Source organism: Dendropsophus ebraccatus, chromosome 10 (assembly GCF_027789765.1).
Source record: "Dendropsophus ebraccatus isolate aDenEbr1 chromosome 10, aDenEbr1.pat, whole genome shotgun sequence".
Taxonomy (NCBI): domain Eukaryota; kingdom Metazoa; phylum Chordata; class Amphibia; order Anura; family Hylidae; genus Dendropsophus; species Dendropsophus ebraccatus.
In genome coordinates, this window is record NC_091463.1 from 45,506,065 (window position 1) to 45,528,973 (window position 22,909).

The window sequence follows — 22,909 nt, forward strand, 5'->3', positions numbered from 1 at the left end:
GGTTTATAAGTTGTTTTTTAGGACAATAACTGCATTACCTGCCGAACGGACCCCAGGATAGATCTTGGATTAAAAGCAGCTATCCAAAGGTACAAGTGGTTTGGGGGGGTCAGATTGTGGGTACAGAGTCTCTTTAATTTTCCAAGTTTCCTTACCTACAAAGAAGGTCTGTATTTTTTTTTCCGTAGGTACACTAACTGGGAGAGACAGAAAATATATAAAAAAAAAAAAATCAAGAAAATCACATAGTTTGCATTTGAAATAATTATTTTGCATTTTATTTCATGAAATAAGTATTTGATACAATAGAAAAACAGAACGTAATATACAGTACAGAAACCTTTGTTTGCAATTATAGAGGTCAGACATTTCCTGTAGTTCTTGACCATGTTTGACAGATAGAACTATATTAGTTGAAATGGGAATGCCCCATTATTTTGCTAACCCCATACATAAGTGAATCAAATCATTACGTACAGTTAAAGGGGTACTTCGGAGACTAAAAATGAGTCTTTAATATATTGCTTTAATAAAGTTATATTACTTGCGATATGTATAGTTTTTTTATTTTTATTTTTTTAGATTTTCACTTCCAATGACTGACAGAAGTAAGGGGCAACACTGCCCCCTCTGCTGCCACCAATGTTTGTGTCGGGAACTGCAGGGCCTTGCCATTTGCAGTTCTTGATCCCCTGCTCTAGTCTAGCACTGCAGCACAGCACTATACAGAGCAAGGTCCTGTTTCCCCCATATACTGTATATTCTTATACACAGTATAAGGGGGCTGTCCTATGCAATCTCTATGTCTGGCAGGATATACAGTACACAGGGGGAACGGGGCCCTGCTCTGTCTAGTGCTGTGCCACAACGCTAGAACAAAGCAGGTGATCGGAAACTGTATCTGGAATGTTGCTGGCAGCAGAGGGGACCATGTCACCCCTTACTACTGACAGTAAACATAACCTTTAAGCAATATCTTAAAAACTATTTTTTTTGTATCTGGAGTACCCCTTTAAGCCTACTTCACACAGGCATATTACAAAGCATATTCTCTGCTAAGGTTGTACTGTGGTTAGCTGTGGGTCCAGGTCACTTCTCAGGGTTGTGATGATTTTGACAGAGCTTTTGAATACCTATTTTTCTTGTTACAGCTTATATTTTCTCAGGAGTTCATTCTGCCAATGTCTTTTCTTGTTGGGAAACACCACTGGAATTCTTATTTTTCTAAATTCTTCAATACATTTAGATAATTCTACTTCTAAAGCCTTTCTTTCCTCACTCTGTACTGGTGTATCTTCACAACTCTCTATACCATTTTCCTTTGTCACTTCCTGCATACTGTTTCTTCTTGACCCTGGTGCCTTGGTCTGGTCATGCTCTTTCATAGAATGTGACAAGTCCTGTATAGCGGAGCACGGTGGACTTTTATCATGAGGAAAAGAAAAATCATTTGTCATTGAAATATTTTTTTCTCCCGAAAATTCTGTAGAAATTGTAGCTGAATCATGGCTATCAATGCTAGAACTGGACAGTTCATTTCCACTATCAGGCTCCTGCTTTTTTTTAATCAGAAGTGGTGTAAGTGTGTCTATCTTCTCTTCTGTTTCATTTATAGCTGTTGAAAAAAGGAGAAAAAAAACAATATATTTATTTAAATCAGATGCCCATTAATTATAAAGGCTCTTTTTGTATGGAGCCATAATACAAGAGTCATAGAGATACATAGGGGCCTTGTTATTACTCATACCGTATTAGGGAAAAATAGAGAGTAGTTATTCAATACCCTTACACATTTACCAGAGCAGAGAAGGGCTACAGTACATGAAGCATCCACTACTCTAAGGACCCCTTTGGGTCCATCCAAGTCCATGTATATAAACTGTGTAAGGCTGTGTTTATACAGTGCTGTTTTCCAGTGTTTTTCACAATTTCTTCTAAATTGAATGAGCCTGGACAACACCGCAAATGAAGTCAAATGAAACCAATATACAACATTTAGACTGGCCAATCGGAGAACCAGAGGATTCTTCATTAGGCCACAACTGCCGTGGAGCACACTTTGCTGCAAGGCCACGGAGGAATCGTGGACACCTGTTCTGGATTCCCGGGTGAGCGTACCAGCCTTTTTAACCCTTAGAGGACCAGGCCAATTTCCATTTTTGCGTTTTCGTTTTTTTCCTCCTTGTGCTTAAAAGGCCATAGCACTTGCATTTTTTCATAAAGTACACAGCAAAACCAGAAAAAAATCAAAGTGTGGTGAAATTGAAAAAAAAAACGCATTTTGTTTATTTTGGGGGTATTTGTTTTTACGCCATTCACCCTGGGGTAAAACTGACTTGTTATGCATGTTCCTCAAGTCGTTACAATCACAATGATATGTAACATGTATAACTTTCATTGTATCTGATGGCCTGTAAAAAATTCAAACCATTGTTAACAAATATATGTTCCTAAAAATCACTCCATTCCCAGGCTTATAGTGCTTTTATCCTTTGGACTATGGGGCTGTGTCAGGTGTCATTTTTTGCGCCATGAAGTGTTCTTTCTATCGGTACCTTGATTGCGCGTATGTGTCTTTTTGATCGCTTTTTATTAAAATTTTTGGGGATTTGATGCGACCAAAAATGCGCAATTTTTTGCGCTTACACCATTTACCGTGCGAGATCGGGAATGTGATAAATTAATAGTTCAGGCGATTACACAATCTGTAATACCAAACATGTTTGTTTATTTATTTATTTATTTGTTTATTTTTATTTATAGCATGGGAAAAGGGGTCTGTTTCTGACTTTTATTAGGGGAGGGGGCTTTTTATTAATAATAACACTTTTATTTTTACTTTTACACTTATACTAGAAGCCCCCCTGGGGGACTTCTAGTATAAGTGCACTGATCTCTCATTGAGATCTATGCTGCATAGATATGCATCATAGATCGATGAGATAGGCACATCGATTGCTTCCGGCTGCTGCAGCCGGAAGCAATCGAGTGCCGAGCTGGGATCAGCGCCATTACGGCGCTGACCCCGGACGGGGTAAGATGTGTGGAACGCTCCTCTTGGACAACGTCCCGGAGGAGCGATCCTCCCCACTAGACACCAGGGAAGTGCTGTAGTAAGTAATCGGATGCAGCTGTCCACTTTGACAGCTGCATTCGATTACTGTATTAGCGGGCACAGCGATCGGACCGTGCCCGCTAATAGCCGCGGGCACGATAATAGCCGCTACGAGCGGCACCCGGGACCGCGGCGGTTCAGAGCGCGGCCCCTCGCTGATCGTGTGGAGGCGGCCCTGGACATAAGGGTATGTCCATGGTTGCCTAGGGGTTAAATGACTCACTCTTCCATATAACATATAAAAAAATTTTGTCAGAGGTTCAGAGGACCCACGCTGGCTAATAGAGGCGCTCCTCGGCTGAAGATAACAGCCGGGAGCGGCGCTGTTCAGAGCAGGGTCCCAGCGGGACCCCTCTCTGAACTCCCCCTGCGGCACCATGACGTATCAAATACGTCATGGTTTGCTAAGGGGTTGAATTAATGGTTCAGCGGTTTCTTAAATATACCCTGGTTTGACAGAACTACCACCCTCTAATAGATAGTTGTTAAAGGATTTAAAGCGTAAACATTAAAATTTATGGGCCTTTAAGGAAGAGTGTTTTGTTATTTATACGTCACTACCTCCGAGAATTTAGAAGAAGGTCATATCAGGCTCTCTCCCACTTTGAATCCATGACAATTGTCCATCATGATTGGCATGGATATTTTCAATTAAAATGTTATTATGAGGATCAACACTAGGCTCTCGCCCACAATTAAGATAAATGTTAACACGGGTTTTGGGCAAAAATTTTCAGGGGGTCACCACCAAGTTCTCTTTCCCAATAAGGAGGGTCGCCAGCAGACGATTGCCTAACTGCAGCAACAATTATATATATTTTCCATGCACTGATGGCCTATCTGGCCCAACACTTGTATATATTGTGAATGTATTAGCCACGCACTGACTGCCCACCCGGGCCAAGCCTCGAATATATTAGCCACACCCTAATGGCCTACCTGCAGCAATCTTTCTATTTTTTTAGCCACACATTATTAACTCAGCTCTTGTATATGATACCTATACACTGATGGCCTAATTGCGGCCACAATATATATATATATATATATATATATTATGCCCTAACGGTGAAAGTAATTATATATACACTACCGTTCAAAAGTTTGGGGTCACCCAAACAATTTAGTGTTTTCCATGAAAAGAGTCAAGACATTGACAAGGTTAGAAATAATGATTTCTATTTGAAATAACATTGTTTTTAGATCAAACTTTGCTTTCGCCAAAGAATCCACCTTTTGCAGCAATTCCAGCATTGCACACCTTTGGCATTCTAGCTGTTAATCTGTTGAGGTAAGCTGGAGAAATTGCACCCCACGCTTCTAGAAGCAGCTCCCACAAGTTGGATTGGTTGGATGGGCACTTCTGGCGTACCATACGGTCAAGCTGCTCCCACGACAGCTCAAAGGGGTTCAGATCTGGTGACTGCGCTGGCCACTCTATTACTGATAGAATACCAGCTGCCTGCTTCGGCTGTAAATAGTCCTTGCACAATTTGGAGGTGTGTTTAGGGTCATTGTCCTGCTGTAGGATGAAATTGGCTCCAATCAAGCGCTGTCCACTGGGTATGGCATGGCGTTGCAAAATTGAGTGATAGCCTTCCTTATTCAGAATCCCTTTTACCCTGTACAAATCTCCCACCTTACCAGCACCAAAGCTACCCCAGACAATCACATTACCTCCACCATGCTTAAAGAAGCAGTACTTTTTTTTTTTCGGCCCCACGGGTAGCCGCTGTCATGTATACTTACAGAAGATGATCGGTGTCCCGTTCCCGTCGGTCAGTTCCCGTCCCGCGGTGCCGTTTAAATCGGGCGCGCGCACTTCCACCGGCTGCTGCGAGTCCTCTTCTCTGACCAGTGATTATACGCCGGAAGCCACTCGCTTCCATGCATTCGCTATGGAAGCGCGTGACTTCCGGCGTACAAATTACAAGGCCGAGAAGAGGAGTCACAGCGCCGGCGGAAGTGAGCGCGCGCCCGATTTGAACGGCACCGCGGGACGGCACCGGAGCTACGCCGCGGGACAACGATCATCTTTTGTAAGTATACTTGACAGCGGCTACCCGGGGGGCCGAAAAAAAAAAAAAGTGAACTGCTTCTTTAAAAGAGGGCGTCAGGCATTCTTCCAGCATCTTTTCATTTGTTCTGCGCTTCACAAACGTTCTTCTTTGTGATCCAAACACCTCAAACTTGGATTCATCCGTCCACAACACTTTTTTCCAGTCTTCCTCTGTCCAATGTCTGTGTTCTTTTGCCCATCTTAATCTTTTTCTTTTATTGGCCAGTCTCAGATATGGCTTTTTCTTTGCCACTCTGCCCTGAAGCCCAAAATCCCGCAGCCGCCTCTTCACTGTAGTTGACACTGGTGTTTTGCGGGTACTATTTAATGAAGATGCCAGTTGGGGACCTGTGAGGCGTCTGTTTTTCAAACTAGAGACTCTAATGTGCTTATCTTCTTGCTTAGTTGTGCAACGCGGCCTCCCACTTCTTTTTCTACTCTGGTTAGAGCCTGTTTGTGCTGTTCTCTGAAGGGAGTAGTACACACCGTTGTAGGAAATCTTCAATTTCTCGCATGGAATAGCCTTCATTTCTAAGAACAAGAATAGACTGTCAAGTTTCAGATGAAAGTTCTCTTTTTCTGGCCATTTTGAGCGTTTAATTGACCCCACAAATGTGATGCTCCAGAAACTCAATCTGCTCAAAGGAAGGTCAGTTTTGCAGCTTCTGTAAGGAGCTAGACTGTTTTCAGATGTGTGAACATGATTGCACAAGGGTTTTCTAATCATCAATTAGCCTTCTGAGCTAATGAACAAACACATTGTACCATTAGAACACTGGAGTGATAGTGGCTGGAAATGGGCCTCTATACACCTATGTAGATATTGCACCAAAAAACAGACATTTGCAGCTAGAATAGTCATTTACCACATTAGCAATGTATAGAGTGTATTTCTTTAAAGTTAGGACTAGTTTAAAGTTATCTTCATTGAAAAGTACAGTTCTTTTCCTTCAAAAATAAGGACATTTCAATGTGACCCCAAACTTTTGAACGGTAGTGTATTTTCCACACACTGATGGTCTAACTGCAGCAAATTATTGTGTTTTTATTTTTGTTTGCCATGATCTGATTTTTTGGGTAATTTTTTGTTTCCTTTTTGTTTTAAACACCCTAATTGCAGCAACACTTGTATATATATTAACCACAGCAGTTAGTGCATAAGGGCCCTATTCCACAGTAACGATAATCAGCCGGAACGGCCCCATTTGGCCCGATTTGGCCGATTATCGTTCGGTGAAATAGAGAGAACGATCAGCCGATGATCGTGTCATCGGCTGATCGTTCATTTAGGGCCAGACCTAAAATCAGCGTTCCCCCACCGCGCATCGCTACGGTTGAATAGCGGGCCGCGGCGGGCAACCGACGATTTGACAAGCTGCAGCATCATACATTACCTGTCCAGGCTTTTTCTCCGCGCAGGACAGGTAATGTATGATGCTGCAAGGGCTGCAAGGACATCGGTAACGATGTCCTTGCAACCCTCGCTCAACAATCATCGGGCCATGGAATAGGCCCATTGAACGAGCGGCGATCTAACAGATCGCCGCTCGTTTACATCGTTGATCGGGCCCTCCTCGGCCCGTGGAAAAGGACCCTATCTCACAGATGTACTTGCCACACAGCTCCTAATTCCCAGATGTACTGGCCGCACAGCTACTAATTACCAGATGTACTGGCTGCACACCTACTAATTCCCAGATGTACTGGCCGCACAGCTACTAATTCCCAGATGTACTGGCTGCACACCTACTAATTCCCAGATGTACTGGCCGCACACCTACTAATTCCCAGATGTACTGGCCGCACAGCTACTAATTCTCAGATGTACTGGCTAAAAAGCTCCAAATCAGTCCAGTCATGTCCAGTCAAGCCCATACTTGATGGCTAGGCAACGCCAATAGCAATAAAATTTTCTGATTGGCTGCTTAGCAGTCAGCAGTTTGTCAACAAACTTCATTTTTTGTACAAACGATGGACCCAAACAGTGTGTGATCAGTACAGGACTCTAAAAATGCTTCACTTCTCTACATAAAAAGTAAATTACGGTTCCCAGTAGTTCTTTCTGACTGTTACATGTAAGGACTTGCTTTAACCATATTAGTTACCTGCTTATTTTCCTTTAACCCCTTAAGGTCCAAGCCAATTTTCGTTTTTGCGCTTTTGCTTTTTCCATTTTATGTTTAAAAGTCCATAGCGCTTGCATTTTTTCACCTAGAGACTTATATGAGTGCTTATTTTTTGCGAAACCAATTGTACTTTGCAATTACTGGCATAATTTTTCCATAAAATATGTTGTGAAACCGGAAAAAAATCATTTGCGCTGTCAAATTGAAAAAAAAAACGAATTTGTTTTGATTTCGGGGAGTTTTGCATTTACGCTGTTCGCCCTATGGTAAAACTGACTTGTTATGCATGTTCCTCAAGTCGTTACGATTACTATGATATATAACATGTATAACTTATATTGTATCGGATGGCCTGTAAAAAATTCAAACCATTGTTAACAAATATATGTCACTTAAAATCGCTCCATTCCCAGGCTTATAGCGCTTTTATCCTTTGGTCTATGGGGCTGTGTGAGGTGTCAGTTTTTGCGCCATGATGCGTTCTTTCTACCGGTACCTAGATTGCGCATATACGACTTTTTGATCGCTTTTTATTACATTTTTTCTGGATTTGATGCGACCAAAAATGCGCAATTTTGCACTTTGGGATTTTTTGGCGCTTACGCCGTTTACCGTGCGAGATCAGGAATGTGATTAATTAATAGTTCGGGCGATTACGCGCGCGGCGATACTAAATATGTTTATTTATTTATTTATTTATTAATTTATATTTATAAAATGGGAAAAGGGGGGTGATTTGGACTTTTATTAGGGGAGGGGATTTTTTATTAATAAAAACACTTTTTTACTTTTTTTTTTACATACACTAGAAGCCCCCCTGGGGGGCTTGTATATACACAGCAATGATCTCTCATAGAGATCAATGCTGTGTATATACACAGCAAAGATCCATGAGATCGGTCATAGATTGCTATGGCCTGCTGCAGGCCATAGCAATCTACTGCCGAGCCGGGATCAGCGTCATTCCGACGCTGAGGCCCGGCACGGCCAGAAGAACGGATCTCCCCCCCGCGATCGCATCGCGGGGGGGAGATCCGACCCACTAGACACCAGGGATGTGATGTCTGAAGCCCTTCAATGCAGCTGTCAGGTTTGACAGCTGCATTGAAGTGCTTAATTAGCCGGCGCGGCAACGGGACCCGCGCCGGCTAACAGAGGCACTGCCCGGCTGCACGTGTCAGCCGGGATCAGCGCCGTTCAGAGCGGGGTCCCGGCGGGATATAAGGTATATTAGATATAAGGGGTTAAATCCTAATTTTTTTTTTTTTACTTTTGTGATGACATTTTTTGGCTTAAAAGGACCCTGTCAGTAGGTTCAGGCTGTCCTATCTCAGGGTAGCATAAATTAGTGACAAAGCTGAGTAGAATGATGTACAGTATCACTTCTATTGTTCTGTGCAGCTGATGCGAAGATATCCTCTTGAATAACATAGACAATAAGTAGTCCTCTCTATTATGAGCCCGGCAGTCCTCATTGTTTATGAGAAGCAGAAAACGCCGCCCACCAGCTGCTGATCGGCAGTTTTCTATCCATGCTGTGTATAGGCAGTCAACTATCAATCAGCAGCTGGAGGGCGGGGGGAGGGATGTGGCAAGAATCCTATTCTCCTGCATATTAGGAGAGTGGCTGAACAGAATGATGTAATACACCGATCTGTTTAGCATCTCTGTCTCTAGTTTATGCTGCCCTCATTTAAGGTGGATTAAGCCTAGGGACAGATTCCTTTTAAGGTACGTTCACACATACCGAATCCGCAGCGGATTTTCTGCTATGGATACGCAGCAGATTTCATCTAAATAACTGAACACAGCATCAAATCTACACTATCAAATCTGCTGCAGATCTGCTGCGGATCCTGTACGTGTGAATGCACCCTTAAGAACCAATTACCCGTTTTCCATATTGTTTTGGTCTCAAGAAAAAATATTTTCAACAATGGTCATCCTGGAACCAATCAATATTGTAACTTGAGGGACCACTTAAAGTTACATTTAAATTTTTTTTTTTTTATGTTTTACCTGGTTCCTGAGTGGCTGTTACGTCTATTCGTATTCTTTGGTTTCCATCCATTACAGTAGCTGCAGCTCCTGAAAAAATAAATAAATATTAGTTTAATTCTTATACTCCAGTATAAGTTAAATCCAGTAAAATCAATCCACTAGTATGTTTAAGAAATCGAGCATCTAAACTAGTAGGCGGGCACGACTGCGTGCAAAGGGAATGTACAAGTTAGAATAAGCAACTACCACCAAAAAAGAAAGAAAACACATGCAAAACCTAGGCTGCACATCATATTTGACACAATGACCCAGTTTTATCAAAGGGTGTAAAATATACACTGGTGTAAATTGCCCCCAGCAGCCAATCACAGATCAGCTTTCATTTTACAGCTGAGCTGTAATTGGTTGCTGTGGGCAGTTTACACCAGTGTATATTTTACACCCATTGATAAATCTCCCCCAATATCTATAATTAAACAAGGTTATAGTTGACATGTGGGCAACATTTGGCCAATTAACTGGCTAAATGTTAGGAAGCAGAGAGTGGTTATTGATGGAACCAGTGGCGGTCTTTGGCACCAAGCACCCCAAGCGATCGCTTGGGGCCCCCAACATCCAGAGGGGCCCCCACGCCCCGCTCTTGTGTTCAAGACGGCTGGACAGGGCCGCTGCCCCGCTCGCTGCTGCCATCTGAACTGTAACTATGAGCACTTGTAATGAGCGCTCATAGTTACATGCAGCAGCACTGACAGGGCGGGAGACATTGGCCCCCTTCCTATCAGTCACTCTTGTGGCTGCAGGAAGTGTTTTCCCTGCGGTCACAAGTGGCAGCTTTGTCCTTGTGGTGCCGGCGCTCCAGTGACATCACTGGAGCATCAGCGCCAGGACAAGGGGAGTGCGGCCTTTTGTGAAAACCCTTCCTGTGGCCACAAGAGTGAAGAGAAGAGGAGACGCCCGGACCCAGGTGAGTATAAGTGTTTGTTTTATTGTGTTATATACTATATGGGAGGGGGAGCACACAGGGGTCTGTTTAACTGGGGGAGCGCACATCGGGGGTCTATATAAATGGGGGGAGCACACAGGGGGGCTATATAACAGGGGGAGCACACAGGGGGGCTATAGACTACTGGGGCTTCACAGAGGGGTCTATATACTACTGGGGGCAGCACACAGGGGGTCTATATACTACTTGGGGCAGCAGAATGGGTCTATATACAACTTGGAGAGCATACAGGAGGTCTATATCCAAGTGGGGGGAGCACACAGGGGGGCTATATACTACTGGTGGGGCACACAGCGGGTCTATATACTACTGGGGGAAAATACAGGGGGTCTATATACTACTTGTGAGGCACACAGTCTATATTTAACTGGGGGAGCACACAGGGGTCTGTATACTACTGGGGCAGCACACAAGGGGTCTATATAATACTGGTGGGGCACACAGGGGGTCTATATACTACTGGGAGAACCACACAGGGGGTTTATATACTACTGGAGGAGCACACAGGGGTCTATATCCAAGTGGGGGAGCACACAGGAGGTCTATATCCAAGTGGGGGAGCACACAGGGAGCTATATACCACTGAGGGAGCACACAGGGGGCCTATATACTAGTGGGGGAGCACACAGGGGGTATATACAACTGGGGGCAGCACACAGGGGGTCTATATACAACTGAGGCAGCACACAGGAGATCTATATACTTCTGGGGGGCACACGGGGGGCTATATATAACTGGGGGAAAACACAGGGGTCTATATACTACTTGGGGAAGCAAACAAGGGGTATATACTACTGAGGGCAGGACACAAGGGCTATATAATATTGGGGGCAGCACACAAGGAGTATATATTACTGGCGGTAGCGCACAAGGGGTATATACTACTGGGGGCAACACACAGCGGTCTATTGTTTTGGAACGAGTGTCGAGGGGGGGCCCCCAGACATAGTTTCGCTTGGGGCCCCAGAAATGCCAAGATTGCCCCTGGATGGAACATTGATGGATTGGGCCACAGTTACAAGTGGGATACCGCAGGGGTCAATATTCGGTCCACTTCTTTTTAATGCGATCACAGCATTTAAATGCAGTGTAATGCGGGGGTCCCATCCAGCCTAACTGACTGCTGGAGGCATAGATACTAAATATAAGAACGAAGTTTTGCTTCTTTATAAATATTTGGTCAGACCACACATACTGGAATACTGTGTACTGTTTTGGGCACCTGTATATATGTATTTCTGCAGTGAAGGGGCTTTTAACCCCTAGACGACCCAGGACGTAGAGTTATGTCATGGAAGTCTGTCACCAGACGACCCTGGACGTAATTGTACGTCCTGGGTGGTTCTCCCGCTATGAAGCGCGCTCCGAAGCGGAGCGCACTTCATAGGAGGTGGGGGCCAGCTGCAGTGAGCAGCCGGGACCTCACCGGTAATGACACGCTGCAGCGATCGCGCTGCCGCGTGTCATTAACTCCTTAAACGCCGGCCGCGGCGTTTAAGTGTGACAGGGGGAGTCCCCTGTCACTTACAGATCGGGACCCCCGCAGTGTGACTGCGGGGGTCCCGATCGTTGAAACGGACCGCCGGAGGTCTCTCACTTGCCTCCGTGCGGTCCGATCGGCGATCTGCTACACTGAGCCTGCACAGGCAGGCTCAATGAGCAGTTCGCCGATGACACTGATCGATGCTATGCAATCAAACTAGTGTATGTAAAAGTCCCCCAAAGGGACTTCAAATGTGTAAAAAAAAAAAAAAAGTTCAAAACACTATTACACTACCCCAAAACCCCTCCCCCAATAAAAGTTGAAATAACCCCCCCTATCCCATTATATAAATAAAACATATAAAAATAAATAAATAGATAAACATATAATATACCGTAGCGTGCGTAATTGTCCGATCTATTAAAATATAACAAGCGTCATTGCGAACGGCGAACGGTGTACACAAAAAGAGGGGAAAAAAGTGCGCGGATTACCAATTTTATGTTACATTATATATTTTAAAAAATCAACCGTTATAAGCGTCACAATAGGCCCATTTTATTAATAATTAATTGCCAAAAAAAAGGATTTCATAAAAAAAATATATATATAACATTAGAGAATCTGTGTAACCTGCATTACTGTGTTCGGGCTGACCTATAGAGTAATAGTATCATGTCGCTTTTACCGTATAGTGCATTACGTAGACACAGGAACCCCCCAAACGTTACCATATTGCATTCGATTTCACCTATTTATATCTTCATAAATAATATATTTGGAATTCCATCATACATGTTATGGTAGAATGAAAGACGCCATTACAAAGTACAACTATTCCTGTAAAAAACAAGCACTTACATGGCTTGTAGAAAGAAAACTGAAAGTGCTGGAGCTCTTAGAAGGGGAGGAGGGAAAAACGAAAACACTAAGATCAAAATTTGCGCGGTCCACTGGGTCATTTTGGGCCTGGTCCTCAAAGGGTTAATGTGAACAGCACACTCCAATGTGAGTGGTCCCACAGCAATGTCCCACGGAGCCAGAAATAATGACAGACAGCTGCAGTCACTCAGATGCCTGTTATCAAACCCTTAAATGCTACCATCTATAGCAATTGCGGTGTTTAAGGAACTCAGCGACTGGATAAGCACCACCTGTCACTGACTGATCGGGACCCCTGACAAGCAGAGAAGAAACACTTCCGTCTTGTCGGATCGGCATTCTTCTGATAGAGTCTGCCCTCAGGCAGTGTGCGTGAGATGGCCTTAAACAATCTTAAAGCGATCGTAAAATCTATTTTTTGAACGATTTATCTCTTTGTCTAAAAGTTGATCTGCATAAAAACCAAATCGTTGCTTCAAAATCATTAAATGATTGATTGAGCAATTTATTGCTCCGTGCAAAAGGACTATAAGACTGGTCAGCCTAATCCACCTTCCATTCCCTTCTACTTACAAGGGAGTCCCCAAGTCGGCAGGCACTATCTTATCTTTTGCTTTTGTGGCAGTCCCCAAGTCAGACACCATATTACTTTCTGCTTTAGAGGCGGTCCCCAAGTCAGCATACACCATCTCACCTTCTCCAGTAGTGGCAGTTGTTCCCCCAGAATCAGGGGGGTATCCTACTATATTGGCTGCCACTTCTATATCTACAGGCTCCCAACTGTGTGTGCTCCATCAGGAGTAATTGGATGCCCAGATGTCTCAGGGTCCACAGGTCAAGGTCTCTTGGCTCTGCATAAGCGAGGTGCACCCTTTTGGCATTTCTGCTTTATGTTATGTACGTCCAATTGGTAAAAGTTTTTAAGTTGTGTCATGTTGGAAACATGTAACATTTAAGAAATTTGCTTGATCATTTTGTTGGGGTTTAGTGTGCTAAAAACACGCCACTACTGTGATTGCTACAGCTTTCTTTCATAAAGGATGATGTTTGTTGACTATTTTATGCAGAGGCCACCACGTGCTATGTGCTTAAGGAACTCTATCTGTGGTGTCCCACTCTTAGTGCCTTATGCACCTGTTACAAATTTCTCTCTCGGGTTAAGTGGTGATGAAGTATTTTATAGTTTTACCACTAGGTGTCAGTGTTTTATATTTTTATATGTTGCACAGATGAAGTCAGTATTGGGTTAATGTTTCTGTTATACCATTTGTTTTGTGCTAACCTATAGGAGGTGCTCTCTCTTTTTCTACCTATCCCTGCTCTCCACACACACTCACCCCCTGTAGGAAGTGAGCAAGTCAGTCTAGTCTAGACACAGTATTGTATAGATGCAGCAAGAGACAAACAGTTCTTTCACAACTACCACTATATCTACTATGCAGTGCTAAGCACTTTAAAAGGGAGAGGTCGCCAAGGAACACCCTAACCCATGCCGAGAACATGTCTAAAAGGTGCAGGGCAGTATCTTGAGCACAGAAGGGACTAGTCTCAATAGGACAAAGCAGCCAATACTGAAGTCCTATAGTGCTGGCCAAAAGTATTGGCACCCCTGCAATTCTGTCAGATAATACTCAATTTCTTCCAGGAAATGATTGCAATCACAAATGCTTTGGTAATAATACCTTCATTTATTTAGCTTGCAATGAAAAAAACACAAAAGAGAATGAAAAAAAAAGTCAAATCATTGATCATTTTACACAAAACTCCAAAAATGGGCCAGACAAAAGTATTGGCACCCTCAGCCTAATACTTGGTAGCACAATCAGTAGCGAACAACCGCTTCCGGTAACCATCAATGAGTTTCTTACAATGCTCTGCTGGAATTTTAGATCATTCTTCTATGGCAAATTGCTCCAGGTCCCTGAGATTTGAAGGGTGCCTTCTCCAAACTGCCATTTTGAGATCTCTCCACAGGTGTTCAATGGGATTCAGATCTGGACTCATTGGTGGTCACTTTAGAAGTCTCCAGTACTTTCTCTCAAACCATTTTCTAGTGCTTTTTGAAGTGTGTTTTGGGTCATTGTCCTGCTGGAAGACCCATGACCTTTCTTACACTGGGCCCTACATTATGCTGCAAAATTTGTTGGTAGTCTTCAGACTTCATAATGCCATGCACACGGTCAAGCAGTCCAGTGCCAGAGGCAGCAAAGCAACCCCAAAACATCAGGGAACCTCTGCCATGTTTGACTGTAGGGACCGTGTTCTTTTCTTTGAAGGCCTCTTTTTTCCTGTAAACTCTATGTTGATACCTTTTCCCAAAAAGCTCTACTTTTGTCTCATCTGACCAGAAAACATTCTTCCAAAAAGTTTTTGGCTTTCTTAGGTAAGTTTTGGTTAACTTCAGCCTGTCTTTTTTATGCCTCTGGGTCAGAGGTGGGGTCTTCCTGGGTATCCTACCATAGGGTCCCTTTTCATTCAGACGTCGACGGATAGTACAGGATGACATTGCTATACCCTTGGACTGCAGGGCAGCTAGAACTTGTTTAGATGTTAGTCGAGGTTCTTTAGCCACCATCCGCACAATCTTTTGTTGAAATCTCTCGTCAAGTTTTCTTTTCCGTCTAGGGAGGTTAGCCACAGGGCTATGGGCTTTAAACTCCTTGATGACACTGCGCAGGGTAGACACAGGAACATTCAGGTCTTTGGAGATGGACTTGTAGCCTTGAGATTGCTAATGCTTCCTCACAATTTGGCTTCCCATGTTCTCAGACAGTTCTTTGGTCTTATTTCTTTTCTCCATGCTCAATGTGGTACACACAAGGACATATGACAGGGGTTGAGTCAACTTTAATCCATTTCAACTGACTGCAAGTGTGATTTAGTTATTGCCACAGGTAAGTAACAGGTGCTGTTAATTACACAAATTAGAGAAGCATCATGTCAGGACTGGCAGGCGTAGACAAGACAAAAGACAGTGGGCCCTAGATCTGAACCCACCCACTGTCACCTGCCTACTTGCCTCAGTCGACCCTAAACGGTCGCGGACAACCACAGAGTCGGTCCCTACACTGCGTAGGTGGATACACAAAACGTAGACAGACAAACAAAACACAATGGAGGATAGTCAACTAGCAGGGTCAAAACCAAACAGACAACGCAGTACAAAATCAGAAGGAGAGCGGATAGTCAAATGTCAAGCAAGAGGTCAGAACACGGTCAGAGCAATAGCAAGGGGATAGGACAGGGAACGCTGGGAAAGGAGCAGGGGAGCTGGGACTAGTAACAACTAATAACCAGCAGGGAACAGAGGATCTGACTGCTTTTTATCCAGGAAAAAAGACCAGGTCCAGCAGCTGATTGGAGCAGCCCAGATCCCAGCATCAAGCTCAGCTGAACAGACCTAGCAGTGCAGTAACCCCTACACTGCCAGAAGTCTGACAGGCCAGGCAGGTGTGGTTGAGAAGTGAAACACAATTCAGACACAAAACCAGTGCAACAACAGACATAAACTCAGCGCTTCCTTGGCCGCCCGACATGGACTGAGGAGCGCAAAGTCACATTCCTAACAGAACCCTTCCTCTTATGAGGGGCCTCAGGACCCTCACCTAAAGGACCCGGCCTGGAAGGGTTACGCATGTGGTATTGTCTAACCAGACGAGGTGCATGCATGTCTTTGCTCGCCACCCAAGTCCGTTCTTCCGGACCAAATCCCTTCCAGTGTACAAGATATTGTAGAGAACTCTGGACCCAACGAGAATCCAGAATTCTCTCCACCTCGTACTCCAGTTCACCTTGGACGACCAAGGGAGCAGGGGAAGTAGACGGCAACACAGGGTTAACATATTTCTTTAACAGCGATTTATGAAAGACATCATGTATTTTCCAACTCTTAGGTAATTGTAACTGATAAGACACAGGGTTAATGATTTTCATAATTACATAAGGACCAATGTATTTTGGAGAAAGTTTACCAGACGGGGCTTTTAACCTTAAGTTTCTAGTAGAGAGCCATACCTTATCCCCCACCATATATTCTGGGCCAGGTATACGTTTTTTATCAGATTGTTTTTTAAAACTTTCTTGGGCTTTAACCAGGTTCTGAAGAGCCTGGGCCCAAACTGTGCACAGTTTATTGTAGATTTTTTCAGCAGAAGGGTTAACAGATTCGGCAGCATGTACTGAAGAACATCTAGGATTAAACCCAAAATTACAAAAGAATGGCGACATCTTGAGGGATTGACTTTCTCGGTTATTAAGTGCAAACTCAGCTAGAGGCAAGTACTCTTTCCACTTGTCTTGTGACCCTGCAACAAAACATCTTAAAAATTGTTCCAGTGATTGGTTGACCCTCTCGGTTTGACCATTGGATTGCGGATGAAAGGCGGAGGAAAAAGACAAAGTTATACCTAAGCGACCACAGAATTCCTTCCAGAATTTCGATACGAATTGTACGCCCCTATCGGATACAATATTTTCAGGGACCCCATGCAGATGCAAGATATGATTAATAAACAGGGAAGCTAGGGTACGAGCGTTAGGGAGTTTACTAAGAGGAATGAGGTGACACATCTTAGAAAATCTGTCAATGACGACCCAAATCACCGTTTTCCCCCTGGAAGGGGGCAAATCGGTGATGAAATCCATAGAGACATGAGTCCAAGGTCTCGCAGGCAGTGGTAAGGGTTGAAGCAGACCCTCGGGGAGTCTGCGAGGTACCTTGGACCTGGCACAGGTCTCACAGGCTTCTACAAACAACTTAGCATCCCGAGCCCACGAGGGCCACCAATAATGTCGTGATAACAGATACTGAGTGCCAGCTATGCCCGGATGACCTGCCAACACTGAGCAATGTGTCTCCTCCAGTACTCTTAAACGAAGGTTAGGAGGAACAAAGAGCTTATTCTCAGGGGTGTTCTTAGGGGCCAGGGACTGAGACTCTACCACTTGGGCAGCAAGATCGGGCTGTAGAATGGCTACCACAACCCCGGGAGCTAAAATAGTCTCGGATTCCCCACTAGGGACATTGCTATGTAGTTATTTCAAAATCAAAACGTGTGAAGAAGAGAGCCCATCTAGCCTGGCGAGGAGTAAGACGCTTAGCCTTGTCTAGATACACCAGATTTTTGTGATCAGTTAGGACCTTGATTTTGTGCTTAGCCCCCTCTAAAAAATGTCTCCATTCATCAAATGCCCATTTTATGGCAAGGAGCTCCCGGTTGCCTATGTCGTAGTTGCATTCAGTTTTGGAGAATTTCCTAGAGAAGTAAGCAATAGGTCTGAGATTGGTGAGTGTCTCTGGACCCTGTGAAAGAACAGCTCCCACCCCCACCTCCGAGGCATCTACTTCAATCACAAAAGGTTTTTCGAAGTCAGGTTGAGTCAAGACCGGAGCCACCGAAAAACATCTTTTAAGCTTATCAAATGCCTGAACGGCATTTAGGAGTCCAGTGTACCAAATCAGCCCCTTTCCTAGTTAGATCAGTTAGGGGTTTAGCAATTACAGAAAAACCCTTGATAAATTTTCTATAATAGTTAGCGAACCCCAAGAATCTCTGTAATGCTTTAAGACAATTAGGGCGCTCCCATTTTTCAATAGCTGACACTTTTAGAGGGTCCATACAAAAAGAATTGGGTGTGATTCTGTACCCCAAAAATGAAACCTCCTGAACGCCGAACAGGCACTTTGACAATTTTGCAAACAAATGATTTAGTCTTAAAAGTTCCATAACCTTACGGACATGACAAATGTGTGAGGACCAGTCAGGAGAGAAAATCAATATGTCATCCAAATACACCACTACAAATCGTCCTAGGTATTCACGAAATACATCATTTACCAGGTGTTGAAAGACCGCGGGCGCATTGCATAATCCGAAGGGCATAACAAGGTACTCGAAGTGCCCCTCGGGAGTATTAAAAGCGGTCTTCCACTCATCACCCTCTCTTATCCTGATCAGATTGTAGGCCCCTCGCAGGTCAATTTTGGAGAACCACTTAGCCCCAACAATCTGATTAAACAAATCAGGAATAAGAGGAAGAGGGTGCTGGTTTTTCACTGTAATTTTATTTAGCTCACGATAGTCAATACAGGGGCGCAGGTCCCCATCTTTTTTCCCCACAAAGAAAAATCCCGCACCCATGTCACGGCCGCGGCGGCTTCCCGCGTTCCGGGTTGCCGCCGCGACCGCTTCCTGTCCCGTGCAGCCGCCGGGGTCCTTGTGTAGGGACCCGGCGCTGCTGCTGCTTCGGCCCCTGGGGCGCCTCACCTCTCCTCCGTGCATGTCGCGGTCTGTGCCGGCCGGCGCGCGCGTCCCCGCCTCCTAGGGCGCGCGCGCGCCGGCTGTCTCAGATTTAAAGGGGCAGTGCGCTCCTAATTGGTTAGTGTCACCAATCACTCCCCTATAAATCCCAGCATGCCCTGTCCTTAGTGTTGGAGCCTCTACATGCTTCCCATAGCGTTGGCCCAGCCCCCTGTTGTTCCTGAGTCCTATCCGTTACCTGGTCCCAAGTCCCTGTTCCTGAGTCCTATCCGTTACCCGGTCCCTAGTCCCTGTTCCTGGTTCCTGTTTCCCTGTCACTCCATCTGTTCCTGCGTTCAGCCTGTCACGTGCGCTCTCACCTGCAGACCATTGCCAGTGCCATCTTCTGCCTACTGCTCCTGCCACGCCTCGCCTGCCGACACCAGCAACCAAGCCAGGGGTAGCGACCTGGGGGTCGCCTGCCGCAGCAAGTCCATCCCGCCTTGCGGCGGGCTCTGGTGAAAACCAGCGGCCCCTTAGACTCCGCTCCCTGGTGAGGTTTGTGCCATCGCTGGTGCCGGTCCAGTGGATCCACTGCTCCGGGCGTTACAACCCATAGGAGAAGAAGAAGGGCGAATGTGGCCTTTACGTAAACTATCTTTGATGTATTCACGCATTGCCTCTCTCTCAGGCCTAGACAAATTAAAAATTCTTCCCCTCGGATACCTAGACCCTGGAACCAAATCAACAGCACAATCATATGGGCGATGTGGCGGTAAGACATCTACTGCTTTTTCATCAAACACATCTGCAAAATCTGACAAAAACTCAGGGATCTCTCCTTCAACCGGAGAACAATCTGCAACATTCAGCGCAACACAATGCGAAGCACAGTTAGATCCCCATTTGACCAATTCCCTGGTGGACCAATCAAATGTTGGGTTGTGTTGTGCCAACCAAGGTAACCCCAGAATAATGTCTGAAGACAAATTATCCATAACTAAAAATTCCAATGACTCGAAGTGAATAGAACCCACCCTTACATCAAGAGAGGGAGTTATATATTTCACCTTACCCTGAGCCAATGGGGTAAAATCCGCTCCAGTAATACTCAGCGGGCACTTAAGCTGAAGCGGACATACCCCCAGAGAGAACCAGAACCCAGAATTAATAAAATTAGCAGATGCCCCAGAATCCACATGGGCAAACCCAGAAATACATTTTTCACCTAAAAATAGTGAAATGGGCACCATTAATTTATTTTTCATATCGAGCGGTACCTGTGCGCCTGAATGACCCCCTCGACAATCATTCAGGCGCTGGAGTTTTCCGGCGGTGATCCAGGTCTGGATGTACATTCCTGTACACGATGTCCGGCCTTGCCACAGTATAGGCACAGATTGTGCTGTAGTCGATAGGCCCGTCGGGTCTTAGCATCTGTCGCTCCAATTTGCATAGGTTCTTGAGATAGTGACAGGGGAGAAGAAGACTTAGAGAAGGAAGCAACAGATGATGGGGCTTTGAACGAGTCAGAGGTTCCCTTTTCCCTGCGTCTGTCCCGCATACGTCTATCAACCCTTATAGCTAAGGTCATGGTTTCCTCCAAGGTCTCTGGAGGGGGGTAGGCCACTAGCAAATCCTTCAACTGGTCCGCAAGACCCAGCCGAAACTGATACCGCAAGGCAGAATCATTCCAGGTGGACGGGATACACCACTGCCGGAACTCTGCGCAGTAGTCTTCTACTGGTCTCTTACCCTGACGTAAGGAGGTCAGTTGGCATTCGGCCAGCGCAGTCCGGTCAGGGTCATCATACAACAGCCCTAGGGCTGAAAAAAAATAATCAACTGAAGTCAACTCAATTGCATTGGGAGATAAGGAGAATGCCCACTCCTGCGGTGGGCCTTGCAGAAGGGACATGATAATTCCTACTTTTTTGCTCATATCCCCAGAAGAGCGAGGACGGAGCCGAAAAAATAGTCTACACCCCTCTCTGAAGGATCGGAAATCCTTCCTATCTCCCTTGAATTTTTCAGGGAGCTGAACAGGTGGTTCTGGAGGTGTGGGGATTGTCATGGTCACCTGACGGGGTGTAGCCTCTTGTTCTTGGACCCGCTCAGCAAGTCCCTGAACCAAAGTGTTCAGGTTTTGCATCTGTTCCATCAGCGCTTTCATTGGATCCATGGAAAAAAAAAATCCCAAATGGTAAGGCTGGTTATTCTGTCAGGACTGGCAGGCGTAGACAAGACAAAAGACAGTGGGCCCTAGATCTGAACCCACCCACTGTCACCTGCCTACTTGCCTCAGTCGACCCTAAACGGTCGCGGACAACCACGGAGTCGGTCCCTACACTGCGTAGGTGGATACACAAAACGTAGACAGACAAACAAAACACAATGGAGGATAGTCAACTAGCAGGGTCAAAACCAAACAGACAACGCAGTACAAAATCAGAAGGAGAGTGGATAGTCAAATGTCAAGCAAGAGGTCAGAACACGGTCAGAGCAATAGCAAGGGGATAGGACAGGGAACGCTGGGAAAGGAGCAGGGGAGCTGGGACTAGTAACAACTAATAACCAGCAGGGAACAGAGGATCTGACTGCTTTTTATCCAGGAAAAAAGACCAGGTCCAGCAGCTGATTGGAGCAGCCCAGATCCCAGCATCAAGCTCAGCTGAACAGACCTAGCAGTGCAGTAACCCCTACACTGCCAGAAGTCTGACAGGCCAGGCAGGTGTGGTTGAGAAGTGAAACACAATTCAGACACAAAACCAGTGCAACAACAGACATAAACTCAGCGCTTCCTTGGCCGCCTGACATGGACTGAGGAGCGCAAAGTCACATTCCTAACACATCACATAATTTTTCTAAGGGTGCCAATACTTTGGTCCACCCTGTTTTTATGTTTGGTGTGGAATTATATCCAATTTGGCTTTTTGACAATTCTTTTAGTGGTTTTCCATTGAAGACAAATTAAATGAAGAGATTATTACCAAAGCATTTGGGATTGCAATCATTTTCTGGAAGAAATTGAGTATTATCTGACAGAATTGTAGAGGTGCCAATACTTTTGGCCAGCACTGTACATATCCTATCGCGCAGTGCAGGTAACTGGGACACCCCCAGACACTTAGCTACATCCAGATAACTATGGCTGGGGCTTGTATTACCCTGACAGGACAGGTAGCTTGCAACTGTAGGGCAAAAGATGTCTAAACAAAAATACATGTAAACACTTTACTACAATGTATTTCTTCAGGTTCTGGCAGAGTGCACAGCTACACTGGGTTGGGGCTCCTCTGGCCAACTCCTCTGCTCTACTCTTCAAGCAGCGCTACAACTACCTCTCTTTTCTCTTGCTACTCTCCAGCACAACAAGGTCAAGCAGTGAAAGTCTGTGTGAAGATTTGTCTATTCAGTAAAAAGTGTATTATTATATTGAAGAACTTGACAGTAAAACTGTTCTATATTTATACTACTTGGACTCTTACATATTCTATACGCACCAGAACCTATACACACAGCACCGTACACCTTGGGTTATTTTACCCCTTTCTGTAGGTGGCGGTTCTGATAGTCCGGGTGGGTCAGTTGCCACTAAGGACTACTGTAACAAGAGCCCAAAGGACCCAATAGAACCCAACAGGTTACTGAACACTGCCAGCCACACAAACTAGCAGGTATCAACACAACCACCACCACCTTAGAGGTTACCATATATCTACAAAAAAAGACTTCTTATTCAAAGGATAGTATGCAGATTTACAGTGGTAGAAGGCCAGATGGCCTGTTGTAAAACCTTGTCTATAAGCGGAATAAGCGTCAATGTCAACGACAGATTTTGCTGCCAGACATGGTTTTAGGACAGGCCACCTGACGTAACCTGAAAGGTGACTCACTGGGTTAACTTTACCCAGAAGAGCCGTGGACAGTGTGTACTGACAAAGTGACAGGACAGGAGCAATTTCACAGCTAGACAGCCTACACTACTACCCTCATACTAT

The 22,909-nt window shown here is 45.0% G+C and overlaps 1 protein-coding gene across 1 annotated transcript in view; it reads right to left on the reverse strand.

Annotated features, from left to right (window-relative positions):
* Positions 1-346: 346 nt before the first annotated feature.
* LOC138766404 (BTB/POZ domain-containing protein KCTD8-like) overlaps positions 347-22,909 on the reverse strand; it is a 50,097-nt gene continuing 27,534 nt past the window's right edge. The window contains exons 3-4 of the mRNA XM_069943986.1: positions 9,320-9,388; positions 347-1,615 (exon numbers count right to left, since the gene is read on the reverse strand). Coding sequence (XP_069800087.1) covers positions 1,146-1,615; positions 9,320-9,388 — 539 coding nt within the window. The 3' untranslated portion in view covers positions 347-1,145. The remainder of the gene's footprint in view (positions 1,616-9,319; positions 9,389-22,909) is intronic.